The sequence below is a fragment of the Achroia grisella genome, unplaced genomic scaffold, assembly GCF_030625045.1.
Source record: "Achroia grisella isolate CSIRO2021 unplaced genomic scaffold, CSIRO_AGI_Agris_v1 utg794, whole genome shotgun sequence".
Classification (NCBI taxonomy): domain Eukaryota; kingdom Metazoa; phylum Arthropoda; class Insecta; order Lepidoptera; family Pyralidae; genus Achroia; species Achroia grisella.
The window spans coordinates 3,270,870-3,293,370 of NW_026713026.1; the positions used below are offsets into that span (position 1 = coordinate 3,270,870).

Here is a 22,501-nt window from a genome sequence, read left to right on the forward strand (position 1 = left end):
GAAGACTAAGAGTATGAGTTGCATGTGAGAGATTTATCATGAGATTTCCCCAATTTTCATCCGATTACGGCAAGTATGTGTTTGTACATCAGATCAAAAAAAATATTTATTCATATTCTTTTTTTTCAAAGGTAATACCAGTACATCCTTTGGTATCTTATAATAAAATTTTATACTCAGTCCCATAAATGGCACATTGATTTTTTTCTAAACCAAAAAGATCCCCTTTTTGGTTTAGTTTGTCTTTAAATTTAGTGTTAATGTTATAAATATGGCTGGTATTTGGTAATAACTTAAGATTTTCTTCCATCAACAGAGTGATTAAGAGTGACTAAGGTTTTTATAATTAATTAAGTATTTGTATAAGTTGATTATAATACCCGTGCGAAGACGGGGCGGGTCGCAAGTACAAAAATTAAATTGTTATGTCCAGTATTATAATGACCTATGTGGGTGGTAACAGTCAGCTAATCATTATTAAGTTGTATGGGAGTTAATCTCACAAAAGGTGCTTACGAAATCTCAGTCTTATTGCCCCCGGTACGTACCTTGACTTGTTGATTCATATCCGGAGCAATTGGTAAATAATACCATTAAACATATGAAGAAATCACAGACACGAAATTGTTAATTTGTGCAATTTTTTTCATTGCGAATTCGATACGGTTTTCGATTTATTCATGAGGCAGGAATTGATAAAACTGATACTATAGTATGCTTGTTTTATTGCTTTAATTAAGATGTTAACGCGTATGTTTTAATTAAAAGATTATTCGTATTGGACACCTTGTAAATATACATTGTAAATAAATTGGCTTTTTAAATAAAAAGTAATTCAATTGAGTTTCTTGCTAGTTCTTCTCATTTGGATCTATATAGTGAACTGGTAGGTAGGGGAAAAATTATAATCTTGGTTTGTTCATACGAATGAGCTAAAATAGGTTCTTTATTCGGTAATAATCGGGTTTTGAAATACATGTAATTCTATAACAAACTTGTTAAAAGAAAAAGTGACTAGTGTGAAACGTTGATACTATTTCGCTCTATGGATAGAATTTCATCGAGTTTAATTAGTTATTGTAGAAATTTTTCATAGTAGTTTTGTGTGGGTTAGAGTCATAGGTAGATAGATAAATTATTATATATATGTATATATATATATGCATGCACTTTCAGCACACATACTACAAAATAATATGACATGCAGTTGGTTGATAAGGGTCCGGTTGTCTTTCTTCACAGCGCTGCGTTTGGCATTGCGGTGGCAGCGGGAGATGCGTACGGGATGCTGCCGCTGCCCACTACCGAGCGGTCTGCCGGGCCCTCGTAGCCGAGGCTCTGGAGCTGGCTTCCTTCCTCGCCAGGGTCAGGGTTGGGGGCGCGAGAGACCTCGGTGCTGCCGAAGATTCCGCCACACATTTGGACACTTTACAGTTTTCTGATTGGGTATGTATACTTACATATACTTTAAAATAATAATTCAATGTTAAATACATATTAGTCTGTAGTCTAAGAGTAGAGAGTGTCCCTGAAGAAGTTATATAATAATAATTGGTACCAATGACTTTGTATGTTTATTTAAATAAAACTAATGCTTGCCCTCGTAATATTATCTATCTTCATCTATTCTATCTTTATCTATTCTTATATGTATCTAAGAAATTTAAGTAATATCCATACAACTGTTTTGTCATGAAACTTAAAAGACAGACAGATACGCCTTCTAATTTATAATATTAGTATGGACATACATAATACATAAGTCCTAACAAAATACATAAATGTAATAAAATTAACAAATAGTTATTATTTAATGAGGATAGATGTATATATTTTTTGTAAAAAATCTTAATGAAGTTTTTGTTCTTTTTTGAGAAATTTTGATCTAATTTGCGAATTTCGGTCACTAGTATATTATACAAAAATTTGATAAATACACATTTTATAGCAACTGTATAGTTATTATAAATAAATATAGATCTGTATTGCTGTTTACTATAATTACGGAAGAATTCTATGCAGGAATTACATTTATTACTGATCATCGGTTTTTCAAAATACAGCAATAGTCTCCGGATTTCCACCTATATCGGCCTTTAGCAATTCTAAACCATTCCGGACCTGCTTACACTACAACTTGTATAGTTATAAATTGGTGTCAAATCCTGTCACTTTAGCCGTAACCAAATTCACATCAATACATGAACCAGTGGGTCGACAGATATGCAGTAATACTAGTTTATGCACAGTGCGCTGCACTGTTCACTAGAAGTACCTGCATTATCTGCATTGGATACTTTACGCATGCAGATCGCTATGTTACCCAATAGTGTATGTATTATTAATGCTAGGTGACTGAATTGCGAATTGAATTAATCGCACAAATACGATATATGTAATATTATACCTATATATATATATTATTACTATAGTGTTGAGGGTCTCGGTGCCATGCGATAGCCCTGTTAGTATAGGATAAGAAATATTACCAAAATTTACATCGCGAGTAAAGTTGATGAACTATACGACCTACCTGATCTAGTAATTAGAATGGCCATTCAGCATAGAGGGTTCGATTCAAGAAATGTTCATCGTGAAATAATGTCACCTCAGTGGTCTAGTGGTTTAGCACATAGTTTTACTTTCAATGGTCGCGGGTTCGACTCCTCGCACGGTACAAATATTTGTATTCATGAATATGATCATTTGTATTCGTCTGGGTGTTTTCTATGTATATTGTTTATATATTTATAAAAAAAATGTATCGAAGTATTTATATTAATTATCTAATATCCAGAACACAAACTTCTATTATTATTATTTATATATGACAGTACGAAATGACACTATTCATACAGCGAGTTTATATTAGAGTATCTATTTCTATTATATACAATAAAAAATATACCGTCATGACTATTAACAGGATGAGCTAGTCTGAGGCATTTGTAAAGAACACAACACTTACCATGCCATCAAAACCTGTTTAAAAATATATTTGTTTGATCCATTTGTTTAGAGATAAAATCCATTGAATAGATTGTATTATAAATTATTTTGTGATTCGCCATTTTCTTTAGATTGTTACAAAGAATATAAATTCGTTTAACTAAACTAAACTAAAATTAGACAGCAAATATGTACATGGAATTTTGAGAATTTATTACAATGTAACTTTTTCAATCGTGTCCAGTCGAACCGAAGGATCTGGAGAGCTCTGCAAGTACGTAGATATTGAAAAAGTTTTATATACCTGAATGCCTGTTTAGCATTTTTTTTTATCTGATCTTTAGTAAAAAAAAAATATTTTTTATTCATTAGGGTATATATATCTGTGGATCGTAGAAACATATATATAATATATCTTTTTTTAAGCATGCTTTTACATTTACATGCATAATATTTATGATGACATGTAGATATCGCTTGATCGCTAAAGACCGTCTATTAAAAAAGAGATTGATTTTCGTGGTTGTTATTTTATCAGTGTTTGTTGAATGTTTTATTATAAATACGCCTAGTTTAAGAAATGTCATTGTTTTATTTTATGCACGTTATGCATCTACATTTTGTTTCGTAAAATAAAATCAACATCAATTGTTGGCTTATCGCCTGCCATTTATGGTATAGCAAACTTTCGTCGATGTAACTTAGCTATTGTATTTTTACAGGCGCGGTTTTGGATGCAAGTAATTGGAGAATTGAGAATGGGAGTCAAATTGAAAAAAGTTAACTACTCTAGGACACCTATCGAATATGAATTGACTCCGTATGAAATTTTAATGGACGATATTAGATCAAGAAGATACACCCTTAGGAAAGTAGATGGGGCAATACCTCAGAGGTAAGTAAAGATTTCATAATGTTATTTTGTATATCAATAGATGTATGGTAATGACAAAATACATACATTTCAATGTCAATATACAGTATTTGTAAAAGACCATGATATTTGTTTAGATTTTTATCTATGTATGTGACGGGAAATCTTTAAAACCGAGGCACTACGTTTCTATTTATCATAGTCAGCAAATTTGTTACTAAGTTAGCTATACAGAAAATATTTTCTTTTTTCGCAGTGTGAAGAAAGACGCCCACGCAATGATTCTCGAATTTATTAGAAGTAGACCTCCACTTAAAAAGGTAAATATAACAACGTTAAACCTTATATCCTTTGATGGAGGAGGCAAGAATCTCCATACCTCGCCAGCATGCCTTATACGAGTTTTGGATAGACTGAAGCAACAGTAGCGCTTATGAATCATTCTTAATTCTTTCTGCCTACCTGATTTGGGACGCAGCGTAAAAATTTGTAACATAGATAGAAATATAATATCACTTTATATTAAGTATAACTATATATAAAACTTATCGGCGACAAATACATAGGACTATGAAAAATAAAAAAATATTTCGAGATTATTTATCAGACACCACAATCGGAATGCATACTTTCAATATATGTCACAATCCCTTAATATTACTTACTATTTAAAGCAACAGAATGGTATTTGTTATTTATTTTTGTATAATTGTGGTATTTTAGTTTTGTTTTGTTTTAGTTTTAAGTGGTATAATAAGCTAGCTACTGGCCACTAGATGGAAAACGGTAACTCTAATAAATATGTAATATGTTACAGAACTTAGTATAGGGCATGTCGTGATCTTTATTTCCTGATTTTTGTGTTTCCTTCCTTGACATTTATATATATATTTATGTAAGTTTCTGTCATATAGGCATCAGAACGCAAACTGGCACCACCACGCCGAGAGGTGACCCCTAGAGAACAACTCCTGGCTTCAATACAAGTCGGCAGGCAGTTGAGGCCTACACCTTACTCTAGGAAATTATGTAAGTACTTTTATTTATATATTAAAAATATTTTTAACATTATGGGTATCATTATAATTATTCACGCCCTAACGTTAGCTATATTTCATATAAAGAATAGGGTTTTCTTAGAATCGTAACTGAACTAGACTTTACATACTATTGAAACTTGAAAATAGTAAACTAATTGTAGAATATCAGAGATTTATAAATATTTATTGTAGTTTTTATGGTGTAGGCAGAGAAAATTGAATGTCAAAGACCTTTCCTTTTTAATAATTTTCCTATACTATGATATGATTATGATGATGGTACGGTGATATGTGATATGGTATGATTATGGTCCCTAAGTAACGTTAACCTCCTCTCTCGCTCCCTCCTACCTCTCCAACAGCCATATTTAATCAAATTATAATACCTACTTTAAATTTTATGTTTTATTATTAAAATTGAAATGTGACTTCACATAATCTAAGAAAGGAATGATTCGAAGAGAGTCTTAGAATTTTTTGTTTTACATAATAAATCCTTCGTTATACAATTCCTTGTCGACCGTGACTGTACCTTTATGCGTGTCTGACTTAACGCGTGAATTTATGGATGTCCATGGAAGACGTTGCAAAGTTTTGATTTCTATACCAGAAAAGAGTTATTTACCTAATAAGTACAATTTATACACAATTGTTACAGATTCCAAATCCGTTCCCGTATCCCCTACTCCTTCCGAAACAATGAAACCAAAATTGACAATGATATTTTAATAAAATTTTTCAAGTATATACATAATTTGTAATGTGTAGTACAATTTTTTGGGTTAATTTATAATTCTTTTCTACGTGTATTGTGTACATTTTGACGTTTACGTTTTGTATTAATAATAAACCTAATGTTTGACTTCCATAGGATTTTTTGTTACGACGCCTGATAATTAAAAATAGCAATGTTTAAGTAAATACGTGTTTACTTGAATCTACGCACAACTTACGTTCGTGTTGTGTTACGTATATACGTTAAAGGTACAGGAAGTAATTTGATTTAGTTTTATAATATGACTATTTGGAATTAATTACTTAATGTACACCTAAACACTATTCAAGATATAAAATCAAAACGTTATAATTTCTGGCGTCCAAATTCCTTCTCATGGTCGCGTTTTCTATAATCGCATTTCACAAACATTTCTATTTATAAGTATGAGCGTTTTTAGTGGTTTAGGTATATTGGGTAAGTCCGCCTTATTGTAAACGGTCTTCGAAGCCTATATACGCAAGAAATAAATTATTCACACGTTGTTGTTTTTAAATTGTAACTGAAATGGAATAAAACTTATCTATCCAATTGATTGTAACAGGTAGCTGTCGCTGATACACATATATGGACATCACATTATCATATGAAGTACATATTGACATTCTAGATATCCTGACAATTGTGCGAGGGTGTACACTGTAATTTCACTTGCAAGCTACTGAAGTAGCTTAGATTGAGGTATCCACGCAGATGTAAAGTCTAAATCTAATAAACCAGAATTACAGTTTATCAGACGATCCAGAAGGAATTATCCGGACTATACGTGCTATGGTATACCCTGTAATTTCACTTGCTAGCTGTTGAAGCAGTTTTTATTGAGGTATCCACGCAGACGAGTATCTGTAAAATCTACTTCTGATCAGTAATTGTTTCAGAAGGAATCATTGACTTCTGGGCAAATAAGCCTACATATACCACATCTTATAGGTATAGCATAATTATATGACGTTACGATTGTCAAATGCTCCTCAATCTAGTTTTGTAAGAAACCAGTACAATGAAAGCATGTTATTATGACACGTGGGCATGTCCTCACGTGTGCAATGGTGCGGTTAAAATAATAATTCACTATTATAGAGTCACTGAAATAGAAAATTGCATTAAAATCATATATCTACTTGAGGATTATGCTTGTGGAAATGAAATGTCGACATCGTGGTAAACGCAACACTTTCGATATAGGTATATCAATCAAGGGAAGGAGATTGTTGATAATACGGGTATATGACCGCCTTCTTACGTCAAGTTATGGTTATGTTTAGGTTACCCTTATGTCAGGTTGACTCCATGTGGTTTTCAAGGAAACCATCATGTTAAATTCCTGCTGAATTTGACCTGAACTAATAATCTTGTCTATTTTTTATTGTGGATTAAAATGAAATAGTACGTGCACCATTCCATTTTAATCCATAATAAATTTAAATTTAGCAAGAGGGCTAACGTCTATATACTCACCGCCGATTTTGAGTTTTTTCGGGTTATTGTCTATGTTTAGATGATTGAAGAACTTCCAGAAATATAAGTTGACTCGCATAAATTTTATATGTTGGTCATAATTCTCACTCACCTTGACCTTCCATGTTTAAATGAGGGTGGTGAACCATAGACCGCGATAGTGGATTTAATGGTGAAAATTTACGAGGTTGAATTTCTTTCGTTACAAATCTTTTTGGAGGTTAGAAAGTTGGAGCATAAAAATGTAATTGTAAACAAGCTCTTATGTACAAATTCGCATATCAGGGGTTAGTTAGTAAGAACGTGGTATGTTAACTAATTTATTTTTTTACATCCTTCTTTAAGATAATGTCTTAAATTTGGCTATAATTTTTTTTGTTTAATCCACAATATTTTATCTCATTCTCATCCTTAAATGAGAATGAGATAAAATATTGTGTAATTAAGTCAATGTCATTAAACTCAAATTAATATATTTTTTTGCCTTTACAATATTACATTATTATTTATAGATACAGTTGTCTCTTACCTATAACACTAATCAGTGAATCGTTTTTGTTGCAATCTCTCTAAACATGATTTTCAGCCGTTTAGTCGCGCAATATAAAAAATTGACAAACAGGCAGATAGACGGACACTTTTGTATTTCTAATATCAGTAGGGAATTTAATAACCCCTAGGGGTTAATTCATATTACTCACAGCACTTTCTAATGGAACCGTTCTCATTATAAGCTGTAATATGTTTATAGATAGTAAAACATTAACATTATGACTTGGTAGTAATTTTTTCCCCAACCTAAGCATACGAAGTATCGTTGGGAACTTTTTGAATTTTCATAATTTTGTATTATAGCTATACTCGTACAGTCTTACTGCAAAATTAAATATACGATTCAGAAAAAGATCTTATTACTTAATATATTATAGTATTACCTCTATTAGGGTACGTAGGTCTAATTACTAAATTAGAACAACATACGAAAACGAATTAATAAATAGACGCAGACAAATTATGTAGAGCAGTGACATATATATATATATATATATATATATATATATATATATATATTTATTTATATAACTTCAATGCACAAAATACCAAGGTAAAAGTACATGTGGCGGACTTAACGCCTTACGGCATTTTCTACCAGTCAACCACAGGTTGTGCAGAGAAACTGTAGGCGGTGCAAATGTAACTCAATAAGAAAAATAATACCTATGTCATAAATAATATATATTTACTAAAAGTAAGTACATGTACAAACATATATATATACAAATACATACAATGTATATAAAGTTATAGATAAATATGAATAAAATATATACCTAAATATACCATATGCATATTTATTTATTTATTCATTAAAATACATTTAAGGTTTTGAATATAACAAACCTATTTACCTATTGAGTTTCGTCGTTTTTTTAGCTATTCTTCCATTGAAGAAAAGTATTATTGTGATAATTTAAGAGAATTTGTGTACATTTTATCTACTTTTGCTGAATAATACAGTTAGGTTTTGTATATTTTCTTTATGGTAAAAAGTATAATGCCCCACATTATGTATGCAAACAATGCTTTTGCAGTAAAAAATGTAAGTCAGTTGACTGGTTGAAAACGGCGCTGTAGTTATATTATACGTGAGAGAAATGGTAATATTCGCCAAAAGTTCAAATTAGTCTTTACTCAAAGTCATGCAGACTAGACTACCTAACTTAGCTTAACTCACCTATTTCTAATTGTTTTATAATAATTTTGTGTAATAAAGTAAATAAGCAAATGAATGAAATTTTTAATCTGTATATTATTTATATTATCATAACATAACAAAGTCGTTGTAGCTATCTGTCCGTCCCTATGTATGCTTAAATCTTTAAAACTACGCAACGGATTTTGAAGCGATTTTTTTTAATGGATAGAGTGATTCTAGAGGAAGGTTTATATATATATATAATACTGGTACACCCGTGCGAAGCCGGGGTGAGTAGATAGTAGTATATAAAGAAGAGAAGATTTTATATCTTGGATATTTTTCCTTTATGAGGAATAAATTTAAATATTCTTGATCGATTTTAAAATTAGTTCACCTATAGATAAGCCAGAATATTAGCGAGTAGGTAACACAGGCTGCAGTCCATGTGGACAGTCCCGTGGCGAATAGATATAATAATTTACGTTTCGGTTGACCCGATGACAAGAACAGCCCCTTAAATACAATATTATATATGTACCCTGAATAAGAAAACGTCCAATAGTTTAGTTTGTCAGCTGTAAAAAATACAGCATCATAATCGATCCATTTGTTTATGAGCTACGATGTTACAGACAGACTTGCGAATAAACAAACGTTTGACGTTATTACACCTCTATTTTTCCGTCATGTTATGCTATTTTTAGTAGGCCAATAAAACTCTACTATTGGAAATATAGGTCATCCACAGACTTCTATAGGCCACGGCTGGCGCCCGCTCGACTCGTGTGCCGAGATAAATTCGGTCTGGGTCAGCAGCAGGGATGCCAACCGTAAGAGAAATCTCGTACAATTACGAGATTTTTGGCTTTCGGTACGAGAAATTTTTGTGTCTCGCAAAAGTTTCTACGACATTTTGACGGTATTAATACGAAGATACACTTACGATATTAGAGAACTAAATTGTATTAATAATTAATGTAATTATATATATATATTTTATCAGTTTCTTTATACATTCGTACCTACCTACGAGACTAAACGTTTTAATGTTGGCAACCCTGGACAACTAGGGACGCTATCGAGCGGATTGGGTTACGTAAATATTACATCACAAGCCTGTGAGGAAGGTCGGAAATAGGTTCCTGTTTGTAATCATTATAAATGCAGAAATAACTTTAGTGCTATGTATTTAGAGTCGAATTTTTTTATGTTACGTAGCTTTTCAACTCACTTCACGAAGGATACTGTATTTTTTATCCTAAGCCAGATAAAAATAGAGTTTAATTTATAATCTCATATTCTGTAGAAAGGGATTAATATCGTAATATTTTGTTCTAACTAACCTCCTATTTGACTTATTTACCATAAACCCTTACATGGTCTCTTTTTTCAATATTTTTAGACTTGTTTCTCTGCAATAGTTTTGTTTATATTGTCGTATTTGTTGTGCGCACATAATATCTGTTTAAATAATAAGTTAAAATATATCAATCTCCAGCATATGGCATTTAATATACAAATTATTCAAAACAATTGGTACAATGAATAAACCAAGTGATTGAAAAAAATACTTCAAGTATTGAATCGCAATAACTAAATGGTCTTCTCTGCCTACAATGAAAAAGAAAGGCATTGTCATCTGCGCCCATATAATTATAGTATTTATTTCATTAAACCTAATTTCATGCTTGTACAATAAATAAAAACCTTATATGTATTTTGCCACCTAATCTGTATTTTGATAATTGGATACGCATCCTGCACATATGCATATGCAGAGAATACATTATTTAATGATATTATTTTCCAAAGTAAATATAATTAAAATGGCCTACTTAATAACAGTATTGATGACACTTCGCAATCACAGCAGGCAGCGTTTCTCAACATTATATTTTTTTGTCATCGCGACCTAGGGTTCAAATTTGAAAAGGCTTGAAATCAAATTTACTCGGAGCGTGTTGTGTTATAAAAAATATGGAACGAAAAAAATGCGGTTTTGTGGACTACAATGGATCGAGAGCGGAGAAAAAAGAACAAACGCGTTGCATAAAACAGGTCTATGGAACTGAGGTTCAACAAGTTTAACTGCTTATATATATATATAATAGTTTTACGTTTATAAACGTTACTAAAATATTAAAGAGTTTTTAAAAGAATTCTTATAACGACATTGCAACAATAAAGTAATTATTACATTTTGGTTAATTTAGACTAACAATAGTTTACTAACTGACTAACAATATCAAAAGTGGCTCAAATACTTAGATTTAGATTACAAAAACGACGTAGAATACTCTAAGTAAGTTTGTAGAATACTAAAGAAAACTGTAATGAGATTAATAGGAAATAGAGGGGCTTGCTAGTCTAGAATTGCCTTTATTATAAATGTGTTGATTTGCTCTATAATTTTATGACATGATATAATATCTAATCTTTAGAGTGTTAGAATATAATTAAATCATATTATATTAGATTTAAGTAAATATTTTGAGGCATACTGGGGAAAATACGTATTGTCTAAGTACTATTATAAATGTTTATCTTTCTAACATCTTTATTTATGTCTGAAGAAGAATAGAATATATGAAGATATAATAATGTTAATATTATACATTATTATTATGTAATGAAATAATATTATTCGCCTAAAATGTGATTGTAAAGTTTGAGAGACACTTGCTCTAAAGCAAGACGTCTTACGTTCGCACCAGTCGACGTTTGTTAGCACTGTCGAGTGGTACTGCGTATCGGGCGGTTACAATTGAAATAATAACTTATTCTTATTTTCAAAGAGTTCATTTTGAATTAAAATAATATAGCCAGTGTTGTATTTATTGGAGAAAAATTCGATTAAATAATGAGGAATGTGACTGTTAATTTGATTATGGAATGTGTGTGATTTGTGTCTGGCTTCACAGCCCTTATCGATGGTTACTACTTCGCTAATGAGATTTCGTATTATATGTCGATGATAGACATCACTACGTACGGAAGGAAAAATTGTGCAGTGAAAACTCTTTGGAATTTCGCAGTATTCTAAAGGATTATTTATAAACTTTAATAGATATTTTAAACTTTAATACGCAGTTTTAAAACATTATTTGGAATAATTAGAGTGTTTGCATATTGGGTTTTTACAGTTTTTACAAGTAAATACGCTTACGTTATTATGGGTGTTTGTGTGACGACTACCTTGGCTATGGAAATAAGCCGTAAGTACATAAATATATTATATTAGATACCAACCATTACCTACATTACGGTCGATCTCTATAAGTATACAAATACATCAATGGAAAAGGGGAAACAAAAACAATATCTTGAAATAATATCTTATCCGTAACTAGATAAAACGTTAAATACTCTTATGAGGAAATACCCATAACCAAAGTCTGTTGAACTGCTGGTTAGTTGTGTATGATAGCCAACCTATATGTTGAGAACGAATAATTAAAAAATATTTTATAGACAGTTTTTTATTAGTTAGTTAGAATTTCATAAAGGTACGATACAATTTCTAAAAATCCTATTTCAGCCAAAAAATATCTTACCACTGGGTCAAAAAAAATGGCTTCTCCCCATTCTCTTCCTAGGATATGGCTATAGCTCTATGTTTTGCTAACAAACAAATATCTCGTCTGATTTAAAAATCACAGCAAAATCTACCGAGTCTGGATGTTATACCTACATTTCATAATATGACTCTACCTACTCCGCTTTCCCTCTATCTCTACCTAGTCTCATAATTGACAACTGAATAATAACAAAGTAAAAAATAATAAACAAATTGTTTACTGTTTCTAATATTACGAAATATTTTGTATCTTTATGTTTTTAATAATTTTATTTTAATAAAAGTCTCCAAATCTAAATGTTGTCTCCGTAATAATTATATGAAGATTGAAATTGTTTATTTTTGTAAAGGAAAATCTTAAATGATTGTTTTTGCGTTATATCCATAAATAAAAATGTTATCATTCTTAGACTGCACTGATTACATTGATAACGAAGTGAATGTGTAATTAAGCTAATAAACTCAAGGTTCATTATGGAATTAAGTCGATATAATATAATACATTAGGTTCGTGCACGGGGATTATATGGATAAATATGTTTTACTTACGTGTTACAATACGTATATATTATATTATATTACTATTACATTTCTACTAGACTCCGCAACCGTTGTTTTGTCATCTGGATTACTTCTGGATAGGGGTATAAAAATATTGAGGGTAATACAGGTCGCTCTAATAACGAGACAGGCCTGTCCTACACCATCTACAGCCTCATCTTTCCAAGAAAATAACGGCAATTTAGGTAGGTAGGTAGGTAATCAATTAGAGCCATGCAGGTAGAGGTCGAGTGGTCTGTCACGCGTAATATTCTGTTACTCGGAGTTCGATGTTCGAAGTAACCGGGTTGAGTTCTGTGCAAAATCAGATAATTCACCAGCGACCCGCCCTGTCTTTGCACGGACGCAATTGTTGGAATCTCTATTTTCATACAATAACTATATAACGCTCTTATTAGGTAGTTTCGCTGATAAGGTAGCTTTTTATGGAAATGCAGTGGCAAACAATCTGTCGGCCTACCTGCAGACGATAACGCCTATATAAATGATCAGCATTACGGGCATCATCTTATCCTATAATACCCGTGATTTCAGGCCTCTTGTCCTGTAAATTCACTGCCTAATCTGCATCCTATAATCGAAACATAACTTACATAGCAAGCTATTTCGTCTGAAATAAGTAAAATTGAGGTACCTACTCAGTCTTTTTACAGTCTACCTCTGTGAAACTCTCCAATGAAATAATATTAAAGCGGTCAACTGTTTATTTTTTATTTTTTGTAATCTATTTTTGTTCTTTATGTATGTATACTTGTTTCTGTCAAATATATATAAGGTCGCTCAGTATATTTTCTTCTTATTTTTATTAGCGTTATTGACTTCGCCATCACACTACTCACTCTTCTATATATTACGATTCATCAATCATCTTTTGCATATTTTTATGTTACCTTTTTTACATATCATTACCATGTATGAATCTGTTATGGTGTCACCACTCCTTTTGCTTCTAGGTCACAGTAAGAGTTGACTATCTAGTTCTTTCACATTGGTATTTTTGTACGTAAATATGGTTATTTTTACCTTTGACTTTGTAACCTTGATATAAAACCTTATAGGAAACACTGTTCTCAGCTTATGCTGAGAAGAGTAATCCATTTAGTACATTAAATTTTCCTCTTAATAGGAGAGATCTATTCCCATGTCATAGTCATAATATTGTTATGATGATTTTTCAGTATTTCTTTATGTTCCATTTCTTGCATGGAGAATACTAAAGTATGGCATTTTATAATTTTTAAGTAGAGACTGACAGAGAATTTTCGAATAAAGTCAAAAATATCTAGAATTTCTATAATGATTAAACTGTGTTATTAATTTCATCTTTATAATGTACTAAGTTGCAACGCAGCGCCGATTTGTATTATCTGTTATGGTATTGTAATATTTAAAAAAATTTAATAGTAAATAAATTTATATTGTATTTTATTCGTCAATAAAGTTTAAAAAAACATGTAAAACGGCGAAGATTTTTTTCCATTATATTTTCATTTCTTTTTCTGTCTTTCTTTCTATACATATAACAAAGCTGTTTATTATTTCTTAAAATTGTGTATGTATATTATCCGGTTTGTCTTTATAAGACAAACCGGACTTTCTATTTCGTTTACTTCTCTAAATCATGATACCCAGATCGTTGTCTTTTATAGAAATAATTTCTCCATGGATCATTATGGTTGAAATTGAATGAAGCGAATTACGTCAGGAAAGTGTGAAAAATTCGTTCGTGATACTTTCGTCATATATAGGTTTTATTACGTTGGTACGATAAATGAGTTCAATAACAATCATATACGTGAATTTGAGAGTACTAGCAACGTACGTAGTATTCGTGTAATCTTGACGTAATGCTTACATTAAATTTATAGTAAAAATATATATACTAACTCTAACTAAATTTTAGTTAATCATAAATAAAATAAATATATACGTATATATGTATATGTGAGTCAAAAACTGTACTTTTTTTTACGAAAATTGTGCGGATGGAGTATGAAATTGCGCATAGTTATATTTTTTGCATGGTACACGTATATATAGAGAAGGAGAACAGAATGCTAATATTTTTGTGATTATTCATAAAAAATACATTAAAGTAATAAAAAATAAAAACACACACTACAATGTATTTAACTCATACACATGCATAGAAGTCTTTGACACTAGAACCTCAATAATGTTTAAACTTATAATTTAAATTTTATCTGGTCAAATTTCGACCATTGGGTGACCACTAGTTATACATTATTGTACTTATGTACTATAAAGATGAAGTTCGTTAAACCAAAACTTTTTTTACATTAACCACAGATCAATGCCCTCTCTAATACAGCTAAGATTAATCGACCTCCTAGCTATGCTACTCTGTGCTACATGGTATAATGAAATGACACTGATCCTCAAAAGTTGTTGAAAATATTGACGGGTAATTTTTTGTGACACAATTGTAACAACTATTTTAGACTAACTGTCACTGCGTAATGGAGAAAGTTCGCAATATAATTTTAATGTCTTTTCATTTATATTATAGATTTAATTTCTTATAAAATATAACATATTTGACTTTATTTGATGTACTTATTGTTATTAAGAATTAAATATTATTAATAAACGCTTATTAACGTAGATTTGACGTGTATGGATAGCTAATAATGGTATATATTTTTTTTAAAATTGTACCATATTTTAACAAAGACTCAGAAACAACTCGATTGTAACTATTTAAAAAAATATATTTTTATTGTTGACGGCCTCAGTAGTCTGGCGGTTTAGCCTTCCGATGGTTGCGGGTTCGATTCTCGCACTAACATTTGTAATCGTGATATATGCGGTTGAAAATATATGGACATTTTCGACCGCATATATCACAGTGAGTGTTCTGAGGAATTGTTTGGATTAATACCAGATGCTCACCATCGTACCATCCGCTAGTAACAAAAATACCATAACCAACCATATTGTGGAATCACCTTCCAGCAATAGTAACTCCGAACCGACACAATATTGAAATCTTCAAGAAAATAATTTAGTCGTTCTTAAAAGCCCGGCAACACACTTGCGATTCTTTTGGTATTACGGATGCTTGCCATAAGGTGAGTCGCAAGCTCGTTTATAAAAAAAATAACATGAAGCAAGCATAAGTGATATATTATTACATACGCCCTTATTATCTGTTTCTTTCTTGTGTAATACTTACGAAATTGACAACTAGGCAGATGCATTTCAGATAAGAGCATAAGTGAAGGCGTGAGACACGATATGGATAAGTCACGATTTTTCTTGTAACTTTACAATCAGTTCAAGGTTTACATTTTTTTTGTAAGTCTACTCCAATTCTCCTTTTTTAGTTTGGTTTGTATTATCAGAATAGTAATATAAACTGAAGTGACTGTTTGAAATGAATTTTAAATTAACAGTTTTTCACTAAATGCATATGAAAGTATATATAAGGAAATTAAGTCAAAAAAATAATTTAAAAAATTGTTTGTCTTTCTTATGAATCCTTGAAACGGCTAGACTGATTTTGATGACGACAATGCAATGCTCATCTGTGTAAAGTCGATGTAAGCTGCTAGTTATTTCTTTTCTTTTACTCATCATAATGGAATGGTACACCCGCCAGCGTTAAAAGTTTGTGCTGGAGGAGCACCAATCGAAGATGATAAGATGGACACAACGTCAGGTTAGTTAAACGTGACAAATTCACCACCAGATTATCACAATGGTTTCCAGGGCGAAACGCGTGGGAGTCATCCTGACATGGAGTATTTAACAATTCCACATTGCTAACAATCTTTTTCGCCCCGTTATTTCCTATTAACAAGCATATCATGATCAATCTTTTAAAAATGCAGCCGTTGTTGAAGAAACGCTGTAGACTAACTTGGCTATTGTGTTCTCAGGGTCGGATTTAGTTGAAAGCTTTATGTTTCGGTTACAAACAATTTTACTGGTCAAGGAAATATCGGCTGGAGTCTCGCCAAGTCAGCTATACCACATTTATAGGCCTTTACTGTGTTATTTGGTATTTTAGACGTTACAAAAATTTTAAGAAGTATTTTAAGTAATAAATTACGTTTTAAGTAGTAATGGATTTTTGTTTGTACACCAAATAAACGTATGTCATAGATACACGGCTAACGGCCTCGGTGGTCTGGTGGTTTAAGACATCGCTTCACTTCCTATATATATAATACTAGCTGGCCCGCGCAACTTCGTCTGCGTCACCCTTACATGCTATTTATCATTATATGTCGCGAAATTTACATACCTAATATCTTCTAAAATTATAGCTTATGTATTATTCGGATGTATAAGCTATATTACTGTAAAGTTTCATCACAATTCGTTCAGTAGTTTTTGCGTGAAAGAATAACCATAATCCATCCATACTCAACTCGAGTTTGTAATAAATATATATATTATTAAGATTAAGATATAGTTATAAGCGATCTCTTACAGACATCATGAACCATCAATTATTCAAGTGTAATTATTTTAAGTTTTTAAATTGCACTGCCCACATAAATCTCTGTTTGCCGTATGCTTGATTGAGGGAAATGCCTTAAACATAAGGCATACACAGCATACACACCTTATTTATGTATTAAAGTTTTAATAAATAAAGAAATGAACTCTTCACTGATTAGTTTCTATGAAATGAAATACATCTGTTATTTTATTCCTCACTTTGTTATTTTATTTATATATATGTTGTCATATTTATAAGTTTGTAGAGTAGTAACAAGGCCATTCCAAATGTCAGTGTCGTGTATTGAATGCACATTCGAAAGTATTAAAGCTCAATAATCAGATTTGTTAACATGTAATTGTGATTGTAACATAGGATTGCTTTAATGGTTTTTAACTTACATATACTTCTAAATAAAATTCAAATTTAATTGAACCCTTTATTATAGAATCCACAGTCAACCTTGAATATTTATGAAATGAAAATCGACATTTAATTGTTATTCTTTTAAATGTACTAAATATATAATACCTACGATAATGTAAGAAATACTTAATGTTTATATTTATTAATCTAGGACTTCATGGATACAACTATATGTAAGAAAGCGAACTAAATGTTAGTATAACATATAACAGTATACATATATATCTTAACGAACCTTATATGTACATTCTCACACAGAAGTTATAATTCTCTTATTGACTGTGCCAAATATTGTAAGGAAATTTTCAATTAGACAGTTTAGCACTCGCTAACTGAACCTAAAACCGGTCAAAACTTCCTGGTTTATGATCTGTTTACCGTTACTTCATCTCAAGAATAGAGGGAACATTGCATCATCTCGATGTTTCATTGACTCGTACCACGATTGCGATTTCACACCGATTATTCGATATATTTACCGTGCGAATGGCCGCTTTCTGTTTTATTCGGTGTCTACAATACGCGTGTCGGAAATAGTTTTTTATAGTGTCTATAGAATGCATTTAGTAGTCTACAGTAGTAATGCGTAATTGTTATTACCTACATATATGTAATTTGTATATCGCGGACAGGTACGTAAGTCCTCAGTAATTTAGGTTTTTTTTAAGTTACGCCATTATTTTCCTAGACTGAAGATCCATGCCCTTTATTGCGTTTTATTGTTTTTGTCCAATTATTTTCGCTCTTTTTGCTCTACAAAAATATGTATTGTGGCTGCCCGTAGTTTTTCATTCAATTAAGTAGATTGTAACTTATTCCCACATACATAGTTACCGACTAGCCTACTCTAGCATGTATTGATGTATTTTACATTATTCATTACGCCTATGCTGCCAGTTGGCACTTATATATATATTTATATATATATCTCAATAATTTGAATGTTTTGTTTTTCTTACTTTGTTGTTTATTATTGTTTTTTAAGTATTTTAGGGTTTATACTTTCGAGAATTTTTACTTACAATTTCTGTCTACAGTTTTGACATTGCTTTTAAACATATCATGGTCTCCATAATGTACCTATTTAAAATATAAGTAGGATAGGCATATCGACAAGTATATTATATATATTCTCATCCAGTTCACTTTAGCAACACATTAGTGATGTACAAACCCCTCTTGGATACAAAGTTCGAAAAATTTAACCATGACGAGACCGAAATAGTATAAAATTAAAATGGAAATATTGCGCTTTGAGATAATTGTCCAATTAAATAATTGGACAATTATGTGTAGGTGTTAGTCTAATTGTTTTATGAAACTGGCGATCCATCCCGGCTTCGTACGGGTGCATTGAATTTATCGGCTTGTTCTGTACTATAATACACGTGTATTATATTTAAACCTTCCTCTTGAATCACTCTATTTATTGCTGAAAACTGAATTAAAACCCGTTGCGTAATATAAATGACGTAAGCGAACAAACAGCGGCGGCGACTATAGTTTTTATACTATATAAAGATTTACTAATTTATACTTATTTTAAATGTGTACCATTTAAGCTCATTTTGTTTTCTTATCGTTATATGAGCATAATAACTTATTTTCCTAACACCATCGCATGACCCGCGCATCTCACGAAGCTCCAACGTGTAATCACGTCATTTTGGTAATCGTCTTTGGAATAGCGATATTTGAGAATAACTATGCTGTTACGAGCGTAGGCCATGCAATACAATGATATGTGTGTATGTTGTATATAGGGTTGCCAATCATATTAGAATATACGTTTTTTTATGAGTGTTAATGGAATGATGCATCCGTTTGCGCTAACGGTTTACGCTGGCGGGACACCAGTGGAGGAAAATAAGATGAGCGCGAGGTCTAGTCAGTTAGCCCTTCGTAACAAATTTACCAGGAATTTATCACGAAGTTTTCCAGAGGGAACCGCTTGGAGGTCAACCTTATATGGTATATTGCTAGCAATGAGGTCAACGTCCATATTACTTATATTATATTATATTATTGTATTCTAATATAACTAGGCATAGAAATAAATTTTATTCAAAATTAACTTCAATTTAAACAATTTTGAATAGGTACATTCTTTCGGAAACCTATTTTTAGTTACAAAGAATGAACAAGAAATTAAAAGAGCAACAGTTAGTTGCTCTTTTAAACAAATATACAATTTTATATTTGAAGTCAAAGATATTTTGTCCTACGGATAAAATACTTATATAATTTTAAGGATTTATCTATATTTATTGAGTTTTATGTTGTACACCTTGTTTAATTAGTGTACACAGCACAACAAGTGACAACCCTAATTATTTTATAACCGAGTAAATAATTTTATGTTGGCAACCCTGGTGCATACACTGATGCTATATCTGACCGGTTCAGCAGTAAATAGTCGGCAAGGCTACCCACCAGTCCCGGAACTGGGGCACTCCACTGATAGACTGGATTACAAGGTCGTGGGTTTGCAGTAGTGATAATTCTTTGAAAACAGTAGGAACAACTATCACAGAAGTGGATTTGTCCATAACTGAAAATAAAACAAAAAATTGGAAGAATTTAGTACCTGCTTGTTGTGTATGATACTGGAAAGCGATGTCCAATGCATGTTGAAGACCGATGTGTGTATTTGTATGTTCTTATTAGTTTTATGTTCATATAGCGTGAACGTATCCGTAGAATATCAGCCTCGTGGCACCTCGTCACGGCATATGAAAAGAAACCTTTCGATACTACACACTACTCTTCCAATTGTGTTTGATTTTTCTTTCTTTCTTTATGATGAGTTTTACTGAGTCAGTGGCATATTTAAAGCATTTTTTCTGAAATACAAAAGAATAGTAAATTCTTTATTCAAATAAATTTAAAAAGCACTTTTGAATAGTCATACATATTTTTATAATCTACCGATCGTTCAGAAAATAGTCTCGTAACAAGAGGAACGAGGAAATAACTAGCGTGTTGCTCTTTTAAATCATTCTTGTAACTTTACATTTTTTAGTTGAAATGTGGGAATACAAAGATCAATTAGCACTCATTTATTAGAGTCAAAATATGAATCAACTGGTTCAGTAACTAAATAAGATTAAATCAGTAGTAATTGATTAGAGCGAGAAAAAAGTATTTTGAAACTAACGAAAACGAAATAACAAAATTAAATAGGTATCTCATTGAAAGTTTTATGTTTATATAAATTATATCAACTAATTGTAATAGATAATTAAAAGTGCAAAGAAACGTATAATTTATCTAAGGTCAAGAATATAATTGAATTTATTTTTGTGACTTAGAAATTATGCAAAATGTTAATATATTCAATTAAAATGTCGTGTCACGATCACGGCTTTGAATAATTAAATAAATTTATTGGTATGCAACAAATGTTACATAATAAAAAAAATTGTGCATCTGACGCGCGCAGGCAATTATCGAAACAGCCACTTGGGTTCACAAGAATATTAAATTAAATTTTTCGTCACTAGCAATGAAATGGGCGATCGCTTGCTTTTTTATTTAGAAATCTATTGCAATACGGCATTACGATTACGTTACGATTATTGCGAATATTATCTAGTTTAGTAATAAAAACAACTGTTAGTAATCTTTAACATGAGATACCGATATTCTAGAATTGACCATAAACAAAGAATTGGAGGCGCTAATAGTCATGAATGGTGTAATTGGTACTCCAGAATTTTCCACTATCTTCTAAAATTCGTTAACTGTTTTGTGTATGATTGTAATACGTATTCAATTTCAGCAACTTGGAAACACTTCAAACTTGGTCAAACTTTTTACGTCAAATGAAAATCAATGCTGGAAATTTTCCACTGTTTCCAGCGTTATGCTGAGTTGCGGTCCATATTGACTCTGAATTGTAATGTGTGTAATTTGTTGTTTGTATTCACTCGTCTTTACACAACAAAAACCACAAAAAATCATTATTGTTGTGTCAAGACGAGTCAATAAGATTTTATTCTAATATATTCTATTCTAAATTTAACTGTAATTTTTATATACGTATCTATCGTATATATTATTTATTACTTTATTGGCCAATTAAATATTTAGAACGAACGAAGACTTTCTCAGGTTTTATTTGAGATAAAAGATAACTCATGTACGGATGTCCCATCCGGAAGTAATCAGTCTTCATGTCTTTAATTAAAATCACTACATAAATACTTCCACTTAAGATCGTAAAAAGGTAAGAAATGTATAAATAGACATGTATATGATACGGATTTATAATATTAGTATGGATAAGTCAAAATATCTGTATTGTTTATTCGATACCATTTATCGGATAAAATTACTTTCCACGGCACGTTTCAATAGACTAGAGAGATTGCATATCTTTTTATGCCTTGCGCCGCTTCCTAGATATAAAAAGATTTTCTCAAAGATAGTCACAGTAATTGACTTACAATGTACGAGTAGTCAATTTACATTCCAGTATGCGATTAAATAATTGGGAACTCATGCACATCATCTGTGCACACATGTACCCATTTCATTTGCATAAATTTGCACGTTTTGTAAATTTTACGGCCAATTTATTGACCAACGAGTATTTATTAAGATCGTTTAAAAATATTTTTATTTTACAGTTATGTAAAAGCTTCCTATATGCGCTATTATTATTTATTA

The 22,501-nt window shown here is 31.2% G+C and overlaps 2 protein-coding genes across 2 annotated transcripts in view; both read left to right on the forward strand.

Annotated features, from left to right (window-relative positions):
* LOC131851600 (protein spire-like) overlaps window positions 1–5,954 on the forward strand; it is a 154,253-nt gene extending 148,299 nt beyond the window's left edge. Inside the window, exons 5-9 of the mRNA XM_059202114.1 lie at window positions 1,243–1,446; window positions 3,672–3,844; window positions 4,080–4,143; window positions 4,738–4,852; window positions 5,522–5,954. Coding sequence (XP_059058097.1) covers window positions 1,243–1,446; window positions 3,672–3,844; window positions 4,080–4,143; window positions 4,738–4,852; window positions 5,522–5,592 — 627 coding nt within the window. The 3' untranslated portion in view covers window positions 5,593–5,954. The remainder of the gene's footprint in view (window positions 1–1,242; window positions 1,447–3,671; window positions 3,845–4,079; window positions 4,144–4,737; window positions 4,853–5,521) is intronic.
* Window positions 5,955–11,963: 6,009 nt separating this feature from the next.
* LOC131851636 (protein spire-like) overlaps window positions 11,964–22,501 on the forward strand; it is a 43,073-nt gene continuing 32,535 nt past the window's right edge. The window contains exon 1 of the mRNA XM_059202155.1: window positions 11,964–12,010. Coding sequence (XP_059058138.1) covers window positions 11,968–12,010 — 43 coding nt within the window. The 5' untranslated portion in view covers window positions 11,964–11,967. The remainder of the gene's footprint in view (window positions 12,011–22,501) is intronic.